This window comes from Podarcis raffonei, chromosome 13 (assembly GCF_027172205.1).
Source record: "Podarcis raffonei isolate rPodRaf1 chromosome 13, rPodRaf1.pri, whole genome shotgun sequence".
In the NCBI taxonomy this organism is placed as follows: Eukaryota; Metazoa; Chordata; class Lepidosauria; order Squamata; family Lacertidae; genus Podarcis; species Podarcis raffonei.
Window position 1 is genome coordinate 24487134 of NC_070614.1, and position 27712 is coordinate 24514845.

Below are 27712 nucleotides of genomic sequence, written 5' to 3' on the forward strand. Positions count from 1 at the left end.
GCAAATTATACCTTCTGGAGAAAACAGCAAATGAGAAGGAGGGAAAGCCAGCCTCCTGCTGTTGCCTTGATCCAGACTAAGGCCCTTCATGGCTGCAATTTCTTTCATTCTTTTTAAGAAGAGCAAACCTGGGAGGGACTATCACATGGTAAATACATTCTGATCCAGACTGAGACATTAGCAACTCAGAGTAAGCCCTGAGGTGTCCACAGAGAAAATCCTGATGAGTGCTGGGGGTGGCATTGAAAGACCTCTTTGACTTTGTCTAGGAGAAAACAGCTGAGCTGCATAATAAAAAAGGGTGAACAAGAAGCCACGGGGTGTGGGTGTGTTGACTGAACACCCAGAGCTGCCTAGCATTGGCCACTTGCACTCACTCACCTCTGAGTGTGCTCACTCAAGGAAAGAGGATAATGTCAGTGCAGGAGCTCTTTTGGTGCTGCTTCCCCCACCCCCATGGTGAAGCTTCAAGCTGGCACAGGCCAGCGAGCCCTTTGCTCTGCTCAGTAGCATACAGCTGCACAGGCTTGTCTCATGGCAAAAGGAAATACTGTGCTGAATGATCCACCCTGGGGGGGCCAACACCTGCAAGACCACGCAGCCACAGAATTAAAAAATGGCTGCATTTCAAACCCGAATGCAGAAAAGAAATACTGACAAGGGAAAAGCTCAAGGCGTGTTGCAGCAACAGCGTGCAGGGACCTGTTTTGGGGTGGTGTGTGCTACCCTAGCTGCGAGGCACTGCTTCCTGGCATACAAAGGTGTAGGCTTTGGAAGAAACATCAAAGGAAAGGCCCGTTGTGTCAACCATCAAGCTTTTTGCCCCTTATAACCCAAGGACCGGGAATGGGTTGGGCCTCCCAATTCCCATCAGCTCCCGCCAGCGTGTTCAATGGATGGTGTGTGTGCCATACTCCCAACAACTTTTGGAGGGTCCCAGGTTTCTCCCTCCCTGCTGCAAACAACAGTAGCAGCATATGGACACAGGAGGATGCACTGATCACGGTGTATTTGCACCAAGAGCTGTCAATGTGATTCACTGCTTGGCTCGTGTTCTAAACACCCTCGCGGCTGGCGAGTCCCTTACGGGAACTGATGGCAACAACGGGACAAGCTGCTGCCGACAGCATCCTCTCACCTGGGCTGCCGTGGCTGCTGTCTGCAACAACCGGTTCTCCTCCCAGAGGCAGCGGGCCACAATGCGGGCAATCTCCATGGGCTTCTCCAGGTACCTGCTCTGTAAGAGAGGAAGCAGAACGGGAACGGAATGAATGACCGCCACACACAGAGAGCAAAACCTAGGTGAAGATGCCAAGCTTTTCTTAAGAAACCCAGCCTTGATTTGGAGGAATGCAGCGATGGGGCAGTTGGGCACTTCTTCTATGGGAGCACGTAAAAGAAGTGTTACGTGCTGGTTTCAGATTCAGGGCAGCAGGTGAAAATATATGCTGGGCGCCCAGCATGAGCAGCCGAGAATTTATGTCCAACAGGATGTCATCGTAAAAGCTAAAATAAGCCCGTCGTGGGCACTGCTCCCAAGCTCAGGGCTCAACATCTCTCTTTAATCTGTGCTATTAAGAGTTCCCTAAACCATCAAACTATTCCATCAAATTTGGCCTTGCAAATTTCAGCGACGCTCTGTGCAGGGACAAAATTCAACGCTCTCCTGCCTTTCTACTCTTTCAAATAGTTTGTAATAGTTCCTATAAATCCAACTTAGTAGCCATTGATTGCTCTCTCCTCTATGGATCTGTCCAATCCTCTTTTGAAGCCATCTAAGTTGGTGACCTTCATCACTGCCTCCTGTCAAGAGTGGATTGAACACCATCATTCCCAGACACTTCCATCTCCCGAGTTTTATGACTTGGGCTGGCACTTCTTTTGGGGGGTGCAGGTGCCCACAAAACACAAGACCCTCCCAAACCCAAGACCTGCCAGCTGCTCCCACCTGCAGGAACTGCTTTATCCGGCGCAGGTTGTGCTGGTAGAGGACATTGGATTCCTGTAAGAAGCGGCTGTACTGCTGGTCAATTTCACCCAGGAGGTTGTGGAACACCAACGTTGCGTGGGACTCCTTGCTGGCAGCATAGGCCCTGTGCAGATCAGAAGGAAACAAGGCTTAACAAAAACAGCGCCCGGGGCATGACAAAAAACAACAACACTGCGGTGCCAAGTGCTCCCTCTTCACACCAAGCCACGTCCGCACCACACATTTGAAGCGCTATTATACTACTTTAACACAGTCAAGCCTATTCCCCACACAGAGCTACCATTCTGGATATTTCCATTGGTTCTGATAATGTCAAAGTTGCAGATTCAATCACCATTATGGGACAGCTGCATATTCCTGGATTGCAGGGGTTGCAGGGGGTGGACAAAACGATCTTCAGGGCCCCTTTCAGCTCTACAATTCTGTATGATTCTCAGAATTTAGCAATTAGTCCCCTTCACAGGGAACCCTGGGAATTGTAGTTCTGGGTAGGGAATAGGGGCGCATAACAACTCTCTAAAGAACTACAGCTCCCAGAATTATTTAGGAGAAGTCATGACTGTCTGTAATGGCATCAGAGTGGGATTCCCATCCTCCTGTGCCCCAACCAGCCAGCATTCTCAGGTCCTCATCGGGCTGGTTTGGGGTATCAACACTCACATCTTTATATTGTCCCCCTCCCCAAAGTGTTTTTTGTACTTCTGGACACTAATCCAAGCTTTGGCTTCATAATTAACAGCACCTCTCAGTCACAATGTTGGAAATGGAGGCGGCGATTCCGGAGGCCAGGAATCTCCTCTCGGTTTCATTCCACGAATGCCACTTCTTCCATTAGAAACAGGAAGCACAATTAATATCAGGAAGCTTCTGTATGTTTTTCAAGAGGCAAAAGGGTTTCTGGGAATTTCCAGCGAGTTTTGCAAGAACGTAATCAAGAGCAAACTCTCGCTCAAAAGAATACGCCCACAAAGTGAAGGTTCTTGGAAATCTCAGGATTTCAGCTATAAGCCACATTGCTTTATCATAATAAAGAATTTACAGGATGCCAATTGGAAGGTCATGATGGTTTGAGCATTTAGATCAGGGATTAGGAGCTTGTGTGTGTGCCCCCCCCCCATGATATTGTTGGATTCCAACTCCCATCATCCCTGCCCATTAATGGTGCTGGCTGGGCTTGATGGGAATTGGGAGTCCCAACAGCATCTGGAGGGCCAAAGATTCCCCACCCTTGATCTAGATCATTAAACCAGCAGCCTGTAGGTTAGGTTCAATCCCCAGAGCAGTTTTGCCTGGCCCTCAATGTCTCTCTGCAAAATATTGTTCAAGTTGGTGTTTTAAAAAAATTGCAAGAAAGAAAGATTGCAAGGAAGAAATAACTCCACACTTTCATCATGTTACTTTTGGAGCAAACAGCACAACTCCTCCTCAGTGACCTCAGCTTCCTCCAGAGTGACCCTAGGAGCTAATCCTCATGGCTGACTTCTCTCCTTTCACTTTGATTGGCTCCAATCAGCACAAAGTGTGAGAAGACTTCTTCTCAGTGGCTGAAAAGCTCCCTCTTTCATACTGACTGGGCAGCACTAAGACTCTATAGAGATGGGAACCTTGCTTCAGTGGTGACCCTCCACCACTAAAAAGCCTCTTAACTTGATCATGCATATGGGGGTCAGTTTGCATAGTGCAATACATGCATGGCCATGCTCTGGGCCTCCAAGAAGAGAGAGGCTGAGCACCCCTGGGATAACCAATTAAAGAATGGCATTTTACTGTGCAACAAAATTTGTTTCCATCAGAACACCCCCTTTTAATTTTTCCTATGTCGATTTGCAGAGCTCTGGCGTTAGGAAAGGATCTCACTCAAAGCCAGCCACTCAATTTCTCTGTGTGGGTGTACACAGGCACAAATACTGAGAAAAGTCCAATGGCTCACCAGTCCTGGCTCTCTATCCAGGGCGCAAGGAACTGCCGCAGCTCCATCGGAAAGCTGTCGCTGTAGAGCTGGTGGAGCTGCTCCAAATACCGGGTGTCCAGCTGCTGCAGCTGGTTCCACTGTGCCATCTTGGCCACTGAATCTGGAAACCTAGGAACACACAGAACATTTTTCTTTTTTACAAGCAAGTTGGTGCACCAGGCTATTTCCACCAAGATGGAACACTTCCTTTAAAAGTCGTAAATGCAATTGCAAACCAGCCTAAACTTAAAACACAAAGGGTTTCTAAATAAATAACTAAATAGACAGACATTCCTATTAGCGATTCATAAATGTATTTTTTCATGTCAAGTTAAACTGATTCCAGTTCTTTTTCTCAGAGTTTAGGTATGGGGAAACTTGGGCCGGGGGGGGGCTGCTAAATGTAGCCCCTCTCACCGGTCCTTGGGACTCTTCCTGGCCACGCCCCCTCAGTAGCCCTGCTCTGTACAGAGTGCTTTCCCCTGACAGAATGGGTCCTTGCACAATGACAATACTGTATCTCTTCCTTGTTTTGATGGAGGATGGAAAGGGCAATGTGTGTAAGACCTGTGCGGCTGGTAGATAGCCTCTACTGCAGGCTTCCTCAACCTGGGCCCTTCAGATGTTTTGGCCTACAACTCCCATGATCCCTAGCTAGCAGGACCAGTAGTCAGGGATGATGGGAACTGTAGTCTCAAAACATCTAGAGGGTCGAGGTTGAGGAAGTCTGCTCTACTGTATCAAGATAAAAGTCCCTTCCATTGTTTCTAACCACTTTTGTCTTAGAAACACCCACTTCTGGCTTGTGGCTCCTGCTAGGTTCTGCGAAAACTTCCATGTAGAAAAAGGTCCCCTCCCCTGTCCTAGTCGCTCAGGATGATTAGTTCAATGACAGTACGAAACCGAAACCATGGCTTCTTAACGCATCAACATGACGTCCTGCTTAATCTTTACTTCAGACCAGAGCTTGGTAGGGGTTTTCTTAGTGGTGGTGGGAGTGTGCGGATTTATACATTAACTATGGTCTTGTTGCATTCTCCTTCCTTTCCTATTCTTCTCACTGCTAATGTCTGTGAAGTAATTACCACAGATATGGTATATGTTTCCCCAGAAGCAGGGCAAGATGTTAATTTGTACTACGTTGTATCTGATACAGCTATCTGGTGCGCAAATCTGAAGATAACAACAGAAAGAAGCCACGTGAGCCTCCGAGAAACGGAAAATTACTTTCCGCCTTTAAGAAATGTCTGCCTAGATAATATATCAGCCGTGTAGCAGCACCTCAGCTTTGATCTTCAAAAGTGGCTTAAACATTCCACACAACTGCTGCAGCCCCTTCATCCATCAACTGGAATCTCAGAGTCAGTGCAGATTTTACTGCAGCTACAAAAATAATTCTGCTGACCCAAGTGGGGGAGATCTGCAAGGAATCCTGAGTCCTCCACAATTAACAACAGGGAGGAAAAATGGTTGCCTGGAGCCCCCCTTTGCTTCTCCCTATACTGTTCTTTTTCTTGTTCTTAAAAGTTTTCTTCCTTTCTTCGGAGACTAAAAGAAGCAGAATAGCTTTGTAAAACAAATTTGTTTCTGTTTGCTCCGATTTTAAATATTGTATATTTAAATTGTTGTAACGCACCCTGGGACTCTGAGGTGAGAGGCAGGGTAAGAAACAACAACAACAACAAGATAAATAACCCTAAATGATAAACACATATGATTATTTGCATCCCAGAATTCACTTTCTTTAGCACAGAATTATCAGTGCAGAATTTTGGAGGCTGCCTCTGCATGTTGCTTTGTTTATACAATGTATAAAGCAGGGGGGTGTTATTGGGTTGTTGTTTTTATTTTGTTTATATATATGGTGTTTTTTAAGTTGATCTTTTCTGTGAACCGCCCTGAGACCTCCAGGTATAGGGTGGTATATAAATTCTATTATTATTATTATTATTATTATTATTATTATTATTATTATTATTATCAGACATACAGTGGTACCTCAGGTTACAAACACTTTGGATTACAAACGCTTCAGGTTACAAACTCCGCTAAACCGGAAGTAGTACCTCGGGTTATGAACTTTGCCCCAGGATGAGAATAGAAATCGTGTGGTGGCGGCGTGGCGGCAGCGGGAGGCCCCATTAGCGAAAGCACGCCTCAGGTTAAGAAAGGTTTCAGGTTAAGAACGGACCTCCTGAACGAATTAAGTTCGTAACCCGAGGTACCACTGTACGAGGTGGGAAAAGCTAACAATAATCCATAGCCAGATGTACGAACAATCTTGATTCTCTCCACCCCTCCTGCTTTCCTGCATGCAAGATGACTTAGGCTGCAATCTCATATCCACTTTTCTGGGAGTAATCCTCACTGAATTTTAAGTGGGCATACTTCTGAATACAGATATACAGGTGTGCACTGCAAAAAATTCCTTTGCTCGGTCAGGCCACTTAGCTCAACACTCATTTTCAAGAGTGACCAGCCAGATGCCATAGGAAGCGCATGGGTTGAGTAGAATGGAACAGTCATGCCCTGTTCCAGGCTACCAACAATCAAGAGGTACATTGCCTCTATTCATGCGTCTCCATTTGGTTTACCAAGGCTAATATCAACTCACAGGCCTCTCTTTCATAAATTGGGACTTTTGTTTTTAGTGGTTTCTTAGTGATCGGGGACTGTCCCCTTGTCCTAATGCAGCAACCAGGTTCCCTTCCTCCCAGCGCAAATTAGATTTGCTGCATCCAGCAGCCACTTCCCTCTAACGAAGGAAACAAGCCAAGGCAGCACATAGGAAATCCCGCTTTGCTTCAAAGAACAAATTGGGGACTTGTGTCAAGGCAGAACTCGGTGCAGAAGAAAACCAAGATCATGACACATGCGGAACAAGCAAATATTTGGCAAACCAACTGTGATGAAGAGCAGAGTTGCATGAGCTCCACTAGGGAAATCCCAAATGCTTGACCTCTGGAATTACTGGAGTAATTCAAGGTGAGCCTGAACTGCTAGGCCTGATAGAGATCTCAGCCTAACATAGCTTTTCCTCCAATCTCCAGGCTCCCAACTATTTCCAAACCTACTCACAATGGCCAATGCTTAGGAATGATTGGAATTGGTAATCCAAAATTTAAAGGGTGGTATTCAACTAATTTCATTTAAATCACCCACTGAAACTGATGGAACATGATTTAGTTAGGTGCATTAATTACAACAGGTCTACTCTGAGTAAAACCTAATTGAATACCATCCTTGGAAGGCACCAGATTGGGAAACCATGTTAAAGTGTTATCAAATTGTTTAGGTGGCCTCTATAACAATTTTTTTCCAATTCCTTTGACAGATGCTATGGAGTTTCATGGAGGCTGTCAATATATGTTCCGTTTTGGACAGGTTTCTGTTCCACCCCTGTTTTGGTAGCAGAACATTTTTCACCCAGAGCTATTTTTAATATTTGTGGTATGTCACTGGTGGTGTTCCCTCCTACCTCTTTCTTGTATGCGTGAAAATAAAAATAACATTTATACCACACATTGTCCTCCAACTCTTGGCAGGTTTTTGTGTGTCAGTTTTTAAGTGTACAACATATACAACATATGCCCAACTTTTATATGCCTGGAAGTCGCCATAGCGCTTAAACCGGAATCACAACTAAACTGAGAGCAAGAGAGCTCATGTGGTCCCATTCACTCTCTCACTCAAACTCCACGATCAGAATACTATCTAGACTCATCTCCATGTACCCTGAGCACAATTCTGAGCACAATTCAAAGTCTTGGTGCTGACCTTTAAAGCCCTAAACAGCCTCAGCCCTGTATACCTGAAGGAGTGTCTCCACCCCCATAATTCAGGCCGGACACTGAGGTCCAGCTCTGAGGGCCTTCTGGCGGTTCCCTCACTGCGAGATGTGAGTTTACAGGGAACCAGGCTGAGGGCCTTCTCAGTAGTGGCGCCCGCCCTGTGAAACGCCCTCCCATCAGATGTCAAGGAAATGAAACAACTACCTGACTTTAAGAAGACATCTGAAGGCAGCCCTGTTTAGGGAAGTTTTTAATGTTTGATGTTTTATTGTGCATTTAATTCTGTTGGGAGCCGCCCAGAGTGGCTGGGGAAATCCAGCCAGATGGGTGAAGTATAAATAATTAATTATTAATTATTAATTATTAATTATTATCATCATCATCATCATCATTATTATTATTAAAAGTCAAGCAAAAGACACAGCACCAAGTCTGAGGCCTGGAAAGAATTTTGTCATCAAGACACACAGGCAACACAGTTCTCTCTTCCGCTTTGCATGGCAGGCAGCTCAAGTAGTCCTGCAACAACTTTCCACTTCTCTTCTGCAAGCTGATTAAAGAAGCCACCCACTACCATCACCAAAAGTGCAAATAAAACAAATCAAAGACAAAACTAATTGTTGACTGACACACATAGCCAGACAACAATGAAGAGAGTTTAGATAAACACTGGGGGGTGGGGTGGGAGGGTGGGGAGGAGACAGGTGTATGTGTATAGGTACTGAAAAGTTATTTGCAGAAATGTGGGTGTGTATTCCTGAATGGCACTGCCTCATTGACAGCCAGCACTGTCAATCAACACAAAAAGTGAGTGACCAAACAGTTGCCCCAGGATACTCATCAGGAATCACCCCATGGTGGATGGAGCCAAAATGGGGCCACTAGGAAGCAAGAGGGAAATATAACATTTGTGGGCACACAGAGGTTTGCAGAAGTTTATCTATTTTTGAGGATGTTCTTTTAAATTGAAGGGAAAACCAAAGCTGTAGCTGCAAAATGTTAAGAGTGTCAGTTTGAAAAATAAATGGGTAATCAGAGTATAACGGGGTGTAGGGGGTGTGGCACTCTGTTTCATAACACAAGAGATAACATTGTTGGAAAAGGTGCCTGACAGGTACCTTCAAATGGAGCACCCCCGTTATAAGTGATGACAAACTAAAGCGTTGTTCAAGGCTCAACTTGCCGTCTCCCCATTTAAACTCCACAACAACCCTGTGAGGTAGGTGAGGCTGAGAGGCAGTGACTGGCCCAAGGTCACTCAGTGAGCTTCGTGGCCGAGTGGAGATTTGAACCCAAGTCCCCCAGGTCCAAGTACCACACTCTTAACCACTATGCTCTGTATTTAGCATTTATGGAGCTCACTTCCAAGTGATCAAAGAGCCCAACATATTTTCTCTCAGTTTCTCAACAAGTTAGGTCAGCGTTATTATTTCTGAAAGCTAGATAATCGAGGTAGAATCTGGACTGGAGATTTCCCAGGAGCTAAGCAAACAGGCTTGTGCCCCTGGCTCCTTACCCCAAAAGACATAAAATGTTCCACGTGTGTGTATTTAACTCTTTTTACCTCACACTTCAGAATAACGGCGCAAAATTCAGTGAGGTAACAAACCTCCTCTTGTTTTCAAAGGGAGGCCGCATTAGGTGGGCAGCCCATACCGAAACTTCTCTGTAGAGGGAAAACACAGGCAGGTCTCAGGGCATGGCTTGAGGGCAAATGATACAGCTGCCTTGCTGAAGCTAAGCAAATTTTGGGCCTGTGCCTGGATGGGAGACAACTGAGGAGCCCCACGTATGCCCCCTTGAGTTCCATGAAAGAAGAGAAATGCTAGGGGGCAGGGTTTTCTGTGCCTAATTCTAGTTCAGAATACCTGTGGATCTAGCCCAGTATTGTCCACTCTGACTGGCAGCAGCCTTCCAGGGCACCTGTTTCCCCCTTTTTAACTGGAAATGCCAGGGATTCAACCTGACACCTTGTAAAGGCCAAGCAGATGCACTACTGAGGAAGCCACAATCCTTCCTCCCCAGGAATATATATATATATAGACTCTGTACCATTGACATTCCCCACACGGAGAATCTCACAAGAGGATGCCAGCCAGAGTTCTCCCGAGTTCAGATTTCTAAAGACGTCTTTCTCCTCTGTGGCAGTTAAAGTCAGCCTAGAAAGGGGAGGCGGACCTCGTCCTGGTAACATTCCCACGAAGTCTGGGTCCCGTGGTGGGTATTACTGCCCATTGGGACTGGTAAGCTGGAAGGCAGGGAGACCAGCAGTAGACACAGCCCAGGCATGGGCAAACTCCGGCCCTCCAGATGGTTGGGACTACAATTCCCATCATCCCTGACCACTGGTCCTGTTAGCTAGGGATGATGGGAACTGTAGTCCCAAACATCTGGAGGGCCGGAGTTTGCCTATGCCTGACATAGCCAATGTCAAGCACAGCCACCCACCGACTGCAAGTAGGAAGACAGTCAGGTGAGGGCCAGCTGAGAAGTTGGGGGGGGCAATGCCCTCATGGAACAGACTCCATTGTGCAGCTGTATATTGTTGCAACAGCCCACTGTGGAAACAGGCAGAGGAGCATGGTAAATGCAGGACATAATAGAAGCTTGTGGGATTTTTGGGGGGTGAGAGAGATTCATGGAGGCCACATGCTGGAAGTCCTGGGGTAGGGCAGAACCATATGGGGAAAGAAGGGGGAAATATTCTGCTGTGACACTCTTAAAAAATGTTTTTTAAGGAGGTGGTAATGAAGTATAATGAACCACCTGGTTCACAAAAGCCTGTGGTTGGGTTAGAGGATGTGCAGGGGACAGTCACAAAAGAGCTAGCATGCAAAGGGCTTTTTAAAAAGCTGAGAATTCTGAGATCATTTTAAAGTCTGTTCTGATATTTTGTTCCATCAGATATTCCTTCCTAAATTGGCAGTTGGGGGAGGGGAGGAAATCTCAGCTGCCCAATGTAGGTTTTTTTCAGATTTTAAAATTTATTTTAAATTTATTAATGAATTTATAACCCACGCTTCAATAAAAAAATATGGCAGGCTGGAGCATATTTACCGTATTTTATTGTTGCAGTCAGAAAGCTCTCCAAGGAGCTCAAGGGGACACACGAGTGTCCCTCATTTAATTCCCACAACAACCCTGTGAGGTAGGTTAGGCTGAGAGGCGGTGATTGACCCAAGGTCACCCAGTGAGTTCCATGACTCTGTGGGGATTTGAACCCTGGTCTCCCAGGTCCTAGTCCAATACTAACAATTACACTACTCCAGCTTGAGTGATGCCAGGCTAAGAAACAGGGGCAGTGGTTGCCGCTGGTCTGTGGTCCTTCCAGGCTCTGACTTTGAGTAAATACAGGATAGGAATAAAGTGTCACAGATATAGAGAATGTAAGGGAGCAATTGATAGGACATTGTGTGTGTGTACACACAGGAGACATATACAAGCACACATATAAATACACACACACACACATCCTATCTTATATACATAAACATATATATAAATATTTTTCTTTCATAGAAAAGTCTTGATTCCTGTTCTCTTTCTCTCTCTGCAGCATCAAAAAATTTGAAAAACCCAGCCTGTGTGTGGTTGTATCCAAAGCCAAGGCATTACTAATTACTGTATAGAATATATGCAAAAAGTCCAGAGTTACAAGAACAGGGAGGAGTTTTAAGATGCTATTAAGAGTTCATAGTAGCACTAACAATTATTGGCTCAAATAAATCATATTTGGGACTGAGCCAACACCTCAACCTCTTGCCTTTCAGAGTAACACAGGGGGGGGGAAGAAAAAGAGAGAGGCCGACATACATTTTAAAAAACCCACAGGATTGTAGAGAAACAATGTGTGTGTGTGGCATTTTGAATACTTGTAAAAAAGCGCAACATAAGGCAATTATGCAATTACTTGCTCCAGTACAGTTTTTGCAGTGATGATTTCATTTTGGCTAGCCTGCTCCTCCTGTCAAATTACAAATTAAAATGAGCAGAGGTGACAAGATAGGAAGATACAGGATCACTTGGCACGTATTCAAGTGACAAAATGCCCTTAACACATCCGCATTCGTAAAACGGCAGCATTGCTTGGAAAATTATTTGACAGGTCATGGTTTCGGTAAGTGTCCTCTGGTTTCAATTTATGCAGGTAACTGACTTTAAAAGAGCTGCTATTCTCAAACGCTCGTGAAAGGCCACATTTTGCATTTGTGGGTCTGGAGTGACAAAATAATTCTTGCCTAATTTGCAAGTATCAGCCACAGAGTAAATTGCTTGCATCTGTTCTGGACAGAAGCCATAGTCAACCCCCATAAACTAATTAATCTGCTGAATTGCAAAAAAAGATGCTATGCAAATAACAAGTAACTTCATTTGTTTGTTTGTATTAAGATGCCAACAGATTTTGGCTGGCCTTGGCTGTTTAACAAGATATATTATTTCAGTTACCCATAATGTATTTGCTTTAAAAGTTTGTCTGGCTTTATCTGTGCTTTAATAATTATTTTATGTGTGTTTGTTTTTTAATTGTTTTGCAGATTTTAGCTGGGTTAGCTACATTTTATTTGTACACCACTTTGGGGAGCTCTTAGATTAAGCGGCTTATAAATCTTCTAAATAAATACAGTTGACTCGAAAGTTGCGTGATCACAGTTTTATGCACTTGGCGGCTGGCCAGCATACCCATCACACAAATTACCGTATTTTTTGCTCTATAACTCACTTTTCCCTCCTAAAAAGTAAGGGGAAATGTGTGTGCGTCTTATGGAGCGAATGCAGGCTGCGCAACTATCCCAGAAGCCAGGACAGCAAGAGGGATCGCTGCTTTCACTGCACAGCGATCCCTCTTGCTGTTCTGGCTTCTGAGATCCAGAATATTTTTTTTCTTGTTCTCCTCCTCCAAAAACTAGGTGCGTCTTGTGGTCTGGTGCGTCTTATAGAGCAAAAAATACAGTAAACACATGCAAGGTGTTTACCAGGCCCTGGAAAGGTCTTGTGTAAACTCTGGAGGCCTTTGTGACATCTCACAAAGGCCTCCAGGTGAGTGTCTCCCAGAGCCTGGTAAGCAAGGCAGAGTGCTTAAAAGCTCTTTTTGCTGGGTTTTGCTGCTGTTTGTTTATCTTACTGCATTTCTATCCCACCTTTCCTCCAAAGAGTTCTAGGTGGCATACATAGTTTGTTGAGCTTTTTTGGCAAACAAACAAACAAGTTTTTGCCCTTTTTTTGAGGAAAATAGCAAAAAAATGACACTGCCAACACAGGTTGCCATATGTCTGGATTTTCCCGAGCATTTTTAGTGATTTCCACCCACACACTGCTTTCGAATGCAGTATTCTGGATAAGTCCGGGATATTCTGGACGTATGCCAACCCTAAGTTTTCATCCTCTTCATTTAAACTGCACAACAACCCTGTGAGGTAGGTTGGACTAAAAGGGTGTGTTTGCCCAAGGTTCCCCAGTGAGCTTCATAGGTGAGTGGAGGTTCGAACCCTGGTCTCCCAAGTCTTAGTCAGACACTCTCACCATTACACCAAACGGATGCTCCTCCACGCGTACCTCCTAGGAAGTAAACAAACTAGCACATCCATTTTTCAGTTCTAGTTTTCTAGTTACGGAATTAAAATATTTCCATTTAAATAAATTTTATTGTATATAGCCAAAGGCCTTTACAGGTCGTCCAGAATTAAAATGAGATAGCTTTTTTTTTTTTAAAGTAGTTCCCCACCAGCTCTTTGCTGTGGTGCGATTCATGCCAGCACCTCATTCTGTCACATCTGCAGAACAGACGGACTTTTGGCAAACCTTCCACATTTACCAAGTCACGTTTACTTGCACCCACATTCAAAAAGCCCCCTCAGAGCACGAAATGAAACAAAACTCACAGGACACGCCACCCCCCCAACAACACTGTACCTTTACAGTCTTGACTGGTAAGCACGGGATGAATCCTCAATCTCTGTTCTCATTCGCCCCCAAAGCCAGCCTCCAGCAACTCCCTTGGAAAGCAGGAAAGGGGCTTGCGGGAAACACAGGAGGCAGACTCTGCTGGGAACTGCCCCAGAGACAAGGAAGTTGCCTTCGGATTTGTTCCACACACAGGTCATTTGGAAGCTAGCTATGAAGCCCGGGAGGAAAGAACTGTTATTTGTCTGTTCCGATCTTTCAGTTTCCTGAGGGTCAAGAATCATTTGAAATAAGTCGTCGGCAGGCAAGGGAGAGGGTAGACATTTCAGTCTCAAAGAACCACCACCACCATGGCACAATTCAGAGCGGTCTTCTTTTTTCAAACCATGAATGGAAAGTGAAAGAAGCCAGCAGTCTGCACAGTGGATCAGGAAATGCTTTTGATTCCCCATTGCAAAAAGCAGACTCATCATGCTTGCACGAAAGCCAAGCTGGGCCGAGAGAAAGATTTTAAAGCAGCAGGATTTCCCCAGCCGGCTGAGGCTGATGCGATTTGTAGTGCAAAGTACTGGGAGGTTGGGGAAAGGCTGGTGGCACATAGCCAATCCATAATATAAATTCTCTGAGTGGCTCACAAAACAAATACAACTATTAAAATACTGTATCAAAGAAAAACTATTAAAATCTAAAAGCGCAATTAAGACACTTGACTTGCCATGTTTTGTTTTGTTTTTAAAAAATATATGCATCAAATTTGTGCCTTGTCTGATTTGGATGTAACAAGAACATGCATAGGTACAGGTGCCTAGGGAAAAAGCTGACTGCTTCACTCCTCCCCTGGGTCTGATGCTGTCAGGCTACCCAGAGCAAAGCCGTGACTTGGCTCAGAGCTCTATGTGAACCCAAGTGGCTCCAAGGTTTGTACTTAGTTAACTGCCCATGGTCTGTTTAGTCCAGCCAGGTAGTTCAGCGGCAGGATTGTGGGGTGGAAGGTAGTGAAGTGGCTGCAATTGTTCACTAAGCTATGGTTTGGGTTTAGCATGACAGTTGTACCTTGGATCCCAAATGCCTTGCGAGTCGAATGTTTTGGCTCCCGAACGCTACAAACCCGGAAGTGAGTGTTCTGGTTTGCAAACGTTCTTTGGAACCCAATGTCCGACGGGGCTTCCGATTGGCTGTGGGAGCCGCGCCTTGGTTTCCGAACGTTTTGGAAGTCAAAGAGACTTCTGGAACGGATTCCGTTCAACTTCCAAGGTACCACTGTATAAGCAAACGAGGCCAGTGAGCTAGAAGGTGTCCATAAAGATGGGGTCCCCAAGATAAACACGACTTCTAACAGTGGTTACAGGCCCTATGAACTTTCTCCACATGGTTGTTAATAATCTGAATCTGCAGGGATCCTATCTGTCAACTTGCCCTATGCTTGTATTCAAGCGGCTGAAGGAGCAGGATGAGGTAGGGTGCTGATAAATGTCCTCTGAGATACAATAGGCTGCTTGACAACATGGGCCATTGGCCTGCTGCAGCAGAACTCTTCATAGGCTTAAAACAGAGAGAGAGAGAGAGAGAGAGAGAGAGAGAGAGAGAGAGAGGCAGAACAGAAACCAGATACACCAAGAAACAATTGAAAGCACTTCTGCACGTGGAGGAAGATAATGCAGCTTTGAATGCACTGGCCACTTCTCACTTTGAGAAACGTTTCCTGTGCACATGGCTAGGGAACCACTAAAAGCAAAGTGCTGGGAGAGCCACAACAAGCAAAGAAAACTCAAAGCATTTGTTTCGAAATAAAGACAGCCACTGAACTTTCTGCCTCTCCTAGTTGAATGACAGTTCTCCACTCATTTGAAGCGATGGACTCTGGGATTCTCGCCGTTTCTGTGAGAAACGTTATGACACACCTTTCTGAGGACCCTGGGAAACTCAGAATGCAAACTAAATACTGACACATTGTCAAAGAAGATGCTACAGACCTGGATCTCTATTCTGGAGAAGCCAAGACTTGAGGGGTGTGGTGGCTGCAGTGTGAAATCCCTTCAGGTAATGAAGGAGTGCTATGACAAAGCCTTGTTCTCTCTGCCCCAGAGGGCAGGATTAGATTTTGGATGAACATTAAAAAGTTCTTCATGATAAGATCAGTTTGATGCTGGAAACTGTTGCCTGGCAGGTGGGCTGCCTCTCTCTCTCTCTCTCTGGAGATATTATCATAAATATTACAAATATTACAATTTATTACCCACCCTTCACCCTAAGGTGTCAGGCCATGGTACAACAATTAAAATGCAATACTGATATTAAAACACAGTATTGCACAACATTGAGATCCAGCATTGAGGGCCTTCTGGCGGTTCCCTCTTTGCGAGAAGTGAGGTTACAGGGAACCAGACAGAGGGCCTTCTCGGTAGTGGCGCCCGCCCTGTGGAACGCCCTCCCATCAGATGTGATGGAAATAAGCAGCTATCTCATCTTTAAAAGACATCTGAAGGCAGCCCTGCTTAGGGAAATTTTTAATATTTAATGCTGCATTGTTTTAACACTCAATTGGAAGCCGCCCATAGTGGCTGGGGAAACTCAGCCAGATGGGTGGGGTATTATTATTATTATTATTAAAAGCAGTTCAAAACCACCAACAATCGCAGAAACAAGCTGGGTCCTAAAAATAAGACATAAAAAGGTAAAGGTAAAGGACCCCTGACAGTTAAGTCCAGTTGCGAATGACTCTTGGGTTGGGGTGCTCATCTCGCTTTACTGGCCGAGGGAGCCGACGTCTGTCCGCAGACAGTTTTTCCAGGTCATACGGTCAGCATGACTATGCCACTTCTGGCGAAACCAGAGCAGCGCACAGAAACGCCGTTTACCTTCCTGCCGGAGTGGTACCTATTTATCTACTTGAACTTTGACGTGCTTTCGAACTGCTAGGTTGGCAGGAGCAGGGACCGAGCAACGGGAGCTCACCGTGTCGCAATCCCAAGAGGCTCAGTGGTTTAGACCACAGCGCCATCCACGTCCCTAAAAATAAGACATCAAGTGTCAAAAGCCACAGTGAAGAGGCTTGTCTTCAGCATTCACCAAAAGCTCCATGTTGAAAGTGCCAGACACACCTCTGTGGGGAAGGAAGTTCTACAAATGAGGAGATGCCACAGAAAATGTCCTCTCCTGGCCTGTCAGCCTGAGATCTTCAATTAGCGGCTGGGCAGTCACCTATTCATAGAATAATAGATCTGTACGATTGGAAGGTACCCATAGATTTACCAAGCCCAACACCCTGTGATGCAGGAATCCTGCCCACAGTTGTCCCTGGGTGGGCTCGAACCACCAACCTTCTGGTTAAGAGCCAAGCATACTGACCCACTGTGCCACCTGAGACATGGGGCGCTCTAGCTCTGAATGTCCTGCATGGTGCAGGGTGTGTGGGGGCTACAAGGCACTCTCCAACTCTACAAGTTAGGTAGAATAAAGCAGTGCACGGAATGCAGGGGCCAGGGAGGTGCTGAGTGCAAAAGCACTTCGCCTGCCGAAAACCCTCCGACGCTGCCATTAAGAAGCAGAGGTTCTCCTGTTAATTAGAGCTTAATTTGGACTAAAGTACAGGCACGTGCTAGAAGAGATAAGATCACAAACGGCGGAACAAACCAACTGCAAGGATTTAAGGTTTGAACTTGAGATAAGACTTCATTTGGTGCAAAAGACTGGGGGAGGGGAGCCTACAGTTTATTTAAAATTTTCTTCTCCACATTTATGATTCAGCAACCCTCCTCTGAACGTTAGTTCAAATGACTGTATATTTGTTCAAGCGAGGATGGAAGAAATAGGATTATAAACATGGAATATAACATCAAACGGAACTGTGTGTGTAAAAAGGGGGGGGAGCTCTATTTTGCAAAGGGTTTACAATGGAAACTTAGAGCTGACTCTTCCCCACCCTTTATTATTTACGAAGTGAATAATGCTAAGAGTGCATGGAATTTAATTTTATTGGAAGTGTAATTGCTCATATATCTTCAGCAGGAAGGAAGGATGAAAGGAGTCTGTGAACTGCCAAGTAGCTGCTAAGGTTCTTTATTGAATCATCTGCAGTTCGACAGACCGCTCTTCTTCCCAGGTTGAGAAGGAAAATGGTGACAACAGTTTATTTACTGGGACAGAGTGACTTTTGCAGCTGTTGTTAAAGTTCTTGGTGAAAACCAACAAGGCATGGGACAAAGCGATGGAGACATTTCTGAAACGACAATGGGATATCAGCTCTGCCAAAGGCATGATGGATAACAGCAACAACCAGGGGAAAGAAAGACATAACATCTTACAAGGACAGGAAGAAACACCATGGACAAAATAATTGCCACACACAGGAAGAACAAGGTTCTTCCTTGAGTTCCTCACTTGCAGTTTTATAAATAATTTAATGTGCCAACACGAATAAAAGTTATTAATATTGCCATTGTTGTATAAGGGATTTTTATTGTGACCAGAATGTAATTTAACCTGATAAGATTTTGGAACGCAGAAATAAAGAAAATTATCAAACCATCAAATCTAGCACACGGGGAGCCACTTTAACTAAATTATATAATTTGGTATTTTAATTATTTGTATTAATAATTGTATTAAAATTGCTATTGTTATAATGAGGCTATTATTGGACTGTAATTGAAAACTAATAAAAATGTATTACAAAACAAAAATCATACAGCACTGAGACAATAAAATTTGTGATATTACTATGCAAAAAATAAAAAAAAATAGTTGGGGGTAGGTAAGGGATGGGGCTATGGACTCCCTGGGTGCATTCTATGGGTCCTCGGACCCCTAATAAGGAACCACTGGTCTAAGATAAATTTAATTATTGTAAAGATATGTTATTTTGCTGGATTTTATACATGTGCATTTTAAAAAAGACAAAACAGCATGGGATTAAAACTTAAGATGCAGAAGTATGTCCTGAACATAGGCACAAAAATTTCATTTCAATACCTGTTTGCAGGATTATCACATGACGTATGGAGCAAAAACTTTTGGTTTAAGTAAGGGCCTCACTTTACTACAACATACATGCCTCTGACAAAGGACTTATCAGAAATCCCGACTTCCAAGCAGGACCAGTTCTTAATAGCTGGCAGACTGTGTCAGACTTTTAAAAGCCAGATTTGACACATTAAGTGTGCCCCCCCCAGTCAAATAAATGCTCCCATTTCCATTTATTTTGTGAAAAGAATTAAAATGAAAGCAAAGTTGTTTTGCATGTGTGACCTTTAACAAGTTTAATTTGTTCCACATAGCCAAGGGCTTTGTGCTGGATCATGATGGATTATTACGCTTACAGAATAGCTGTCCTGATCTTTATAACCAAGCTCCTGTATAAGATGTCGCTTCTTTCGCACCTTGCTTCTATAAACACAGGCCAGAGACAAACACTGCACTGTGGTTTTGACATTGGAGACGCCAGCTGGGAGAACAGCAGCAGCAGCAGGAGTCAGCCAGGAATCATAAAACTGACTTACTGCAAACCAGAGGGGGGGTGGGGAAGCGGGGGGAGAAAGAGACAGAGAAAGAATACTGGTTCTCAGCAAACACCTCGCAGTCAACATCATGGAAGTCAGGGCACTGGAACATCAATATCAGACCCTCCAAGTGTCCCTTTTTTCCGGGGACAGTCCCAGATTTACAGAAGCAGACCTGGTTTTTTATTTGATCCTGGAATGTTCCACTTTTCCTTAGGACGTTCCTATTTTCATAGGAGAAATGTTGGAGGGTATGCGACCCCTAAGTCAATGAGATAACAACCCATTTACAAGACATCTGAAGGCAGCCCTGTATAGGGAAGTTTTAAAACATTTATATATATGTTGGAAGTCGCGCAGAGTGGCTGGGGCAACCCAGTCAGATGGGTGGGGTATAAATAATAAATTATTACTATTATTATTATTATGGAATAGGGTGTCCGTATTTTCATTGGGAAAATGTTGGGGGGTATACAACATTACTGCATATTTTAAGTGCCCAGTTCAGTTGAAAACAGCAGGACATTCCCGCTTCTTTGAAAGATCTTAGTCTATGTTGCTGCTCTTCACTTCCATTTCCCTGTGGTTATCCTGGAGGACAGGAGCAGAAATATGTCCCAATGCCTAAACCAGGGACAGTGGCCCTCCAGGGTCTGTTGGACTACAACTCCCATCAGCCCCAGCTAGCATGGTCAACGGTCGAGGATGATGATAGAGCTTGGAGCCAACCGACTTCTTAAAAACTACAGGTTCCCCAGCCCTTGTTAAGAAAGCAAGCATCTTGCCATAGGCAGGAGAAAGTGATCATCGCTTACCCTGCTCCCTCAATTAAATAGCCATTGTAATGTCTATACAAGGAATCCCTGGGCCAGATAAACTACAGTGGTACCTCAGGTTACATACGCTTCAGGTTACATACAGTTCGGGTTACAGACTCCACTAACCCAGAAATAGTGCTTCAGGTTAGAACTTTGCTTCAGGATGAGAACAGAAATTGTGCTCCGGTGGCGCGGCGGCAGCAGGAGGCCCCATTAGCTAAAGTGGTGCTTCAGGTTAAGAACAGTTTCAGGTTAAGTACAGACCTCCGGAACGAATTAAGTACTTAACCTGAGGTACCACTGTAATGGGGGAAAACCTGCCTGTGCAACCCACAGTCAAAAGAGCAAGCTCCTTCTTCAGTCACTTCCCTAGCCATGCAAGAACCCCCCTGAGAGATCTGAATGCTCTGGTGAAGGAGCACGTTCTTAAATTATTGCTAGAAGCTTCTTAATGACAATTTGGGAATTTTCAAGTTCCAGCAGGCATCCCAGGCAACCTTGGAAGCAGCCAAGTACCTCCTATCCCCATTGAAACCTGGCAATGCAATCCAGAGCAAAAGCTGAAGTACCTCGACAGTAGCAAAGGCCTTCCTTCTGAAACAGAAAGGTAAACATCGACAGAGGTTTCAATGCCTCATCGCCAGATCATAACCCTTGGACTGGCCAGCTTTGCAGCAGAGCTGTTTTTGCACCATAACGCAACCTCCCCCACACTTGGCCTATTGAGACACTTGTGCAAACAGAAGCTTCCTGTCAGCCTTTTTTTAAAGTTTAGTGGAGGTTTTTTTGCTACACAACAGCGCCCAATTTAGCAAGCAACAGAATAAGTCAGTGAGAAGGGGGGGGGTCAACCTCGCAAAACATCACTACGAAACCAGGTCAGAATCTCCCACAGCCGTTTGGGAGGCTGGCTCCAGTTCTGCTTTGTTTTTAAATCTAATTTTTATGAAGACTCACGTTCAGGGACACTGTGTTTGTATAGCCAGATAAAGAAGTGATGCGGGGGTGGGGTGAGAGAAGAGAGAGATAAAAATGGGGATTTCCCAATTGATAACTTCCAGCAACAGGGATACCACCCCCACAAAAATGAGGCATGTGGATGTCAAGCCAGGCCCCAGCCCTTCCTTGCTTAACGATAGGAAGAACCAAGAACAATGCACTTAGATAACACCATATCAGCTAGCTCTGCATAGGTGACAGCTGCCATACTGCCCTAGACCCCCATCTTCACTATACTGTACTTTTAAAGCAGTATCACAGCACTTTATTTTACTTATTTCTTAAAATAAATACACGGCTTGATTAAAAAAACAAAACCTCAAAGCAGATTTTTAAAAAGCCTTAAACCATCCTCCGTTTCCCCCCCCAAAGCATCCTGGGAACTGTAGTTTATAAGTGTGCTGAGAGTGGTCATGAGACACCCCTCCCCCCTCACATACACATTCAGCTCACAATCTCAGAGAGGTTTAACAATCAATCCTTCTTCCCAGGAAATTCCCGGAATTGACGCTCAACTCTCCTCACAACTTTTAAGCCTCTTAAGTCCTCTTCCACTTTCCAGGATGCTTGGGCGGGAGGGGGGGACCATGTCTGTTTAAAGCGGTACAAAACCGCTTTAAATTCATAGTGCAGATGGGACCCTCGCTTTCAGCAGCCGTTTTCCTTGTAGTTGAGGGAACAGCATGGGGTTTCCAACCCACCTGCAACAGCCCTACAATTATTCCCTTTTCCGCGTCTCTCCAGACGCTCCCCGCCATTGGGGGAGGGCCCGCAAAGTGTACATAATACATACTTCGGGGGCAATAACCTATATCAGGGGCGCGCGCAGACCCCTCACACTTTTTGGAGGGAGCACGGAGAGCAAACATCTCCCTCCTCCGCCGACAGACCCAACACGTTGAGTTAATCCGAAGTAAGGAAACAGAACGCGCATTAACACATACACACGCACACCCCCTCCAAAAAAATTATATACATGACGGCAGACTTCCCGGATCCTTCAAGAGGCAACGTTCGCTCCCATGACCCACCACCTCCTTCCAAGGCTCATAGCTGGCAGGATAAAGCAGACCTCCACCAGCACCCACCTCTTCCCCGCACCCAAGATGAGCCACTTCTCAGCCTCTTCCTCTCCACAACTTGCTCTTTCCTAGCCGCTCGCCGACCCCATCCTGACTAAAGAATTCCTGCCCACTTGGCCCTTGATTCCCCAGGGGAAGCAGTTGTTCCTCGGAGCAGCGCCTCGCCCCCAGCTGTCACCCATCAAGTGGCGGATGGAGAAGGGCACTCTGCACATGCTTAGAGGTAGCCTCTACCTGAGCCGCGGCTGAGCCCTCCCGCCCCAAAGCAAGGCTCCGGCACGCCCGACGGCCCCCGCCCCCGGTGCCTCCCGGCCTACCTTGCAGACCGCCCGGCGCCCCTTGCCCACCGCTTGGACCGATCCGGCCTCTTCCCGTCGCCGCGCTCTTAGCCCTGCCCCAGCTGCTGGCTGCGAGCCTAACCCCGCCCCCTCCCTCTCGCCCGCGCGCCCCGAGTTGCCGACATTCTCCGCCGCCGACCAATCGCCGGCGAGCTCCGCGGGTCTCTTCGCCGGGAGGCGCCTCTGGTAGCCAATCAGCGTGGGCCTCGGCTTTCATTATTCATCCGGCTGTTCCACGCCTGGCTTCCTCCTCCCGCTGCTGTGCTGGAAACCCAGCTGAGTTCCGGGCAGCGCGTGACGTCGCCGCCGCCGCTGTTGTCTTTCTCCTGAGCGGGAGGGAGGCTTCGCTTCAGCCCCAGTGGGCGGGGGAAGGAGCTCTCAGCGGGGATGCTGCAGGGCTGCTTGTGGGGGGGGGGTTGGTGGGTCACCTCCCCCTAGTGGGCTCAGCCCTCTCCCCTGCCCTGCTCAGCAAAGAGAAGTCGAGCCCGCCTTTCCTCTCCCAGTGCTGACAGAAAGTCTTGACAGGAGGAAGCCACAGCAGCTCCTGTCTCTGCCTACTCCTGCCAGGAAGCACTGGGCGAGTGCCTAGTTGCAAGGAGCCTCCATCAGCTGGTCGTTTGGCCCAGACTCTCCCCTACCTCTTTGCTTGCCTTCTCTCTTGTTGGAGCAGTCGGTATTGGGGCGGGGGAGAGATACGAGTTACTGGGACCCAGCCCCTCCACTGTGTGTGGCACGCAGAAGAAAATGGCAAGTGAGCAAGGAGGAGGAGGAGGCTGGTATTTGCATGAGTAGCTACCACAGCTGGTTCTACCATTGGACAGAGTGAGGTGGTTGCCTTAGGCGGCAGATCCTGGGAGGCAGGAAGTGGCGGTGAGGTGGTGAGAGGACACAGCTGTGGTGTTCTCTGCGCCCTTCCTTATATATTTATTTTTATTTCATAAATTTTATATACCCCTTGGTTGTAGGAAAAAACAAAGTGGCTTACAAAAAAAGATAAAACAACAAAACCATCACTAAAAACTTTTACTGCTATAATTTACGCCATACACAAAATTAAAACCATAATAGACCGCGAACAAATTAAAACCCATATAAACTTTCCAAACATCTGAGTAAGGCTTGCCTAAATAATAATGTCTTCAGCAGGCACCAGAAATAATACAGTGAATGCATCTGTCAGGAGTAGTCAGTGTGTTGTCCTCTAGATGTTGTTGCACTCCGACTACCATCTTTCCTTAATATTAGCCATACTGGTTGGGGTTGATGGGAGTTGTAGTCCCACATCATCTGGAGGATACCATATTGGCCAACCGGGCTCTAAGCTAACCTGCTGCCCACAGGTGCAGTGTCCTGTCCGCAGGCTCATTGGGCTGTTATGGGGAAAATTTTATTCACCTCCTAGGTTTCCCCCCCAGCCCATTAACACCTCCAGGTGTCAGTCTAACACCTCTATAGCTTTTCCTGAGTCAAATGGGACAGAGAGATGGAGCTCGGTGTAATCTGCATATTGAATATCATTCCTGGAAACCAATCAGGTAAGTCGTCAGGGCTCCTGAAAAGCCTGCAGCATGGAGGTTTGGTGTCAGTCCAATAGGACATTGTTCCATAGAGATGAGGCAGGCCACCAAAAGGACTTCTCATGGCTACCCTCATTACTGATTTATGTAGTGGACATACCAGGAGAGCTTCTGAAGCAGATCTTAAGGTGTGGGCTGTTTGGTATAGGTGTGGGTGGTCCAGTAAATAGCTCTGGTCCAAGCTGGTTAGGACTTTAAAAGTCAAAACCAGCAATTTGAACTGGGCCCGGTAATGTGTTGTTGTTGTTTTGTTTTTTGTTATATAACGATAATCATCACCCTTTGACTTTCATGGGAAAATGAGTGTCTAGCTTCTGACCTGAGCTACCTTGCCCTTTGAGTCTGACTCTGTATGAGTTGCAGATGGTATGGCACAAAGCAGAAAGTCCCAAACCTCCTTTAGGTATGTTAGTGGTTGGCATTAGCCAGTCCTTCCAAGGTGCTGTGTAATCTCTGCAGCTGACCCTGGGAAGGGATGGGTGCTGTTAGTGCACAGGTGGTGCGTACACCAGAAGGAAAAAACATGTTTGGTCTGTATCAGGGGTCAGCAACCTTTTTCAGCCATGGGCCGTTCCACCGTCCCTCAGACCATATGGGACTATATTTTGAAAAAAAAATGAACGAATTCCTATGCCCCACAAATAAGCCAGAGATGCATTTTAAATAAAAGGACGCATTCTACTCATGTAAAAACACGCTGATTCCCGGACCGTCCGTGGGTCGGATTGAGAAGGTGATTGGGCTGCATCCGGGCCACGAGCCTTAGGTTGCCTACCCCTGGTCTGGATTAATGAGTTCTGCATTGCGTAACAGAGGATGTTGGAAAGCTCACTTGTTCACCTCTGTCCCTGTTGTGCCAATTTCCTCTTTTTGTGTGTGTTTCTCTGTTTTGTGAAACTCGTTTTATTGATTGGCTTACAAACCAACAATTTCTGAAACCTGTTTTTGTTACATGTACTGAAGTCTTTTCATACATGACACAAAAACAACAAAGGAAACCGAATTCTTGTTATTAAAATAATTTATATACTGTGGGAAATTGCAGTCAAACATATCTATGCATACATACTAGTTGGTGCATGAAGGGTTTAAAACCACAGAGTTCTTAGACTCAGCTAGGTCATGCCCCTTACCTCCATGAGGAAGGAAGTGAAGCTGCTTCTCTTTCTGTTCCTCACCTCTCTCTGTGCCATGTAATCAACCAGGACTAATGTTTGAAACTATATGCTGTATTTTGCACCCAAAAGTAATCTGCCTGTGTTCGTTTTGCTGCTGCATGAAATAACACATGAATTGGACCTTTGGATTTAGTAAGTTAAGCATTTAAAACTTACTGAACTGTATGTGGTCTGTTCATTGCTACAGGGGTAGAGAGAGGGGGCAGGCGTTTTACAGTACACTAAATGGGATATGCAAAAAGGTTTATCAACCTACTAGCAATACTGCTGTTTAACTCTGAGATTGTTTTTAATTCTGTTGGGGGCTCTCTCCTGCTGGAGGGGTGTGCAAAGCCCTATGTTTGGAATTTAGGTACCCAGCTGATTATTTTGTTAATTACTCACACACAGGTCAGGTCAAATTTCCTCCTACATAAACCGCCTTTCATCTTGAGAAGTGTCAATGCATTTCCCAAGCAAAAAAAGCCAGCAGCAAAATAACAAGCTGTCAATCATAGTAAAACAGTAAGATCAAAGTAGAAAAACATCCCTAATTAAAATATATCATAAACAAGTCTGTTAAAATCACAAACCAGGAAATCAGAGGAAAGCTTACCTCAACAGGCATGTTTTAAAGAGCCAGCAGAATGCCAATACTTACAGAACCTCTTGTATTTCACCAGGGAGGGCATTCCATAACACTGGTACCACCTGTGAAAATAACTGCCTCCATGTTACCTCAAGTCAATGATCAGGCTGTGACAAAACTAACTGGGTTAACTGCCAGCCTAGCCTTCTCCCTGACATGCTACGGATCAATGTGCAGGATTATTATTATTTGTATATAAGAATCCACAGGCCCGGGTTTAGCAGCCCACTGAGAGATAAACCAGTGAGCTGCTGGGAAATCCAGGAATAAAAGTTTTAGTCTGAAAAAGTTTTGGAGAGAAGCGAGAATTGGATTAAGACATGATGCTGAGGGATGGAGCAATTAACCCATTCTACTGTGCTGCTTCCCTGCTCTAAATCTCCCACAAACTACCGGCAACTGCACAGGTACCTATATGATTTCCAGCGTTGGACAGGTATCCAAGGTGGGGGAGGAGGCTCTTTAAGATCAGGAAAACAGCATGGTGGAAAGGGCTGGGTACTGCTGCCCCAACAGGATTACACTGTATTCGATTCAGTTCTCTCATGTACACACAAACGCACGCACACCACACAATTGCTTTGTGTTTTGACAAAAAATAATATTTTTTTTAACGGTGCAAAATTTGATCACTCGTTTTCCAGTATCCTGTACAGTTTGGCTGTGACAGTTGGTCAAAGTAGTTCACAGCTGGTCCCAACAACCAGATCATATGTGCACTCTAGCTTCATACAAATCCAGGATTGTGATGCAAGTCTTCCAGTGGGGGCTGCATGATGACAGCCTTACATTTCTAGCTGATAGATAGATAGATCATAGGAAAGAATAAATGCGTTCATCATTGTGGCACCTTCATGCTGCAAAGTGGCACTTTTTTGAAGTGCTGCAACTCCTGCAGCTGTTGGGGACACAGTGACTCTGTTGCATGGGTGGGTGGGGCACAATCCTATAGGTAGCAGCAGACCCTGGAAGAAATCATTCTACAGCCGTGAAGTGCACTGGCTAAGCTATTTTTTTCTTGGTGGGCTGCTCAGCTGGGTTATGCAATTTAAGACCTGATTAATATGAAGTGAGTGTAGACATGTTAACCAGAGTAGAGTCCGAGGGATCGTCCACACTGGAGTTTACAGTGTATTGGCAGCTGTTTGCATTTCCATTTAATTTGCATTGTCTAAATGACATTACCATCAAGCAACACCCATCTGAATGCAGACCCCTGTCAATTCTAATCCAATAAGTTGGGGGAGATGGGGCTCCAAACCTCTCTACTCAGGGTTGCATACAATTTATTTTGTTTTTTAGGGAGTGATGGATAAATTACCACTTTCTGCTACTCTGCTTTCTACACCCACTGCTTCATCAGTGTGTTCATTTCTTATCCTGCTTTCCTTTGACCCTCAGATTTGCATGAAACCAGAAAACTGCACAAGCAAATTTACAGTTGGCTGACTGCGCTTTTGCACACTTCTTAGGTGAAGATTTTGTGTGTGTTTTTTTTAATTTAAAAAGGTATCTGCGTGCATGCCCTGTTGGTACAGTCAGTGCCGGATTTACGTATAAGCTAAACAAGCCATAGCTTAGGGCCCCACTCTCTTGGGGCCCCCCAAAAAAATTAAAGGAAAAAAAAACCTGGATGTACATTTCCAAAATATTAGATAAAAAACAAAATAAATCCTATATATACCGCAACAGTGCTTGTGCTGTGTAGGCTCCTATGATGCAAGTACAGTAATGGGCCCCAGTGCTAGCCTGCTCCCTAAAATATCACTGGTTTGCTCATTTCTATATATAGGGTGCCTGCATGGACTGGTTGCATGGCAACATGTGCAAATGGCTTTAGATACCTATTAGGTCCATAAATTACCATATAACATATATTCAACACAAAAAACAGCGACAATTTGTTGTTGACAAAGGACATATAAAGGGCCCCATTTCATTCAGTAGCTTTGGGCCTCATT

At 45.4% G+C, this 27712-nt stretch overlaps 1 protein-coding gene across 4 annotated transcripts in view; it reads right to left on the minus strand.

Moving 5' to 3' along the window:
• Positions 1–22465, minus strand: part of STAT3 (signal transducer and activator of transcription 3) — a 40133-nt gene extending 17668 nt beyond the window's left edge. For 3 of the 4 annotated variants that reach the window (XM_053360871.1, XM_053360869.1, XM_053360872.1), the window contains exons 1-4: positions 22348–22465; positions 3921–4070; positions 1949–2093; positions 1139–1237 (exon numbers count right to left, since the gene is read on the minus strand). In XM_053360871.1, the coding sequence (XP_053216846.1) occupies positions 1139–1237; positions 1949–2093; positions 3921–4048 (372 nt within the window). In that variant the 5' untranslated portion in view covers positions 4049–4070; positions 22348–22465. Of the gene's footprint in view, positions 1–1138; positions 1238–1948; positions 2094–3920; positions 4071–13642; positions 14004–22347 lie in introns of those variants that run through there. The other variant, XM_053360870.1, reaches the window with a different exon arrangement.
• Between the last annotated feature and the right edge of the window lie 5247 nt (positions 22466–27712).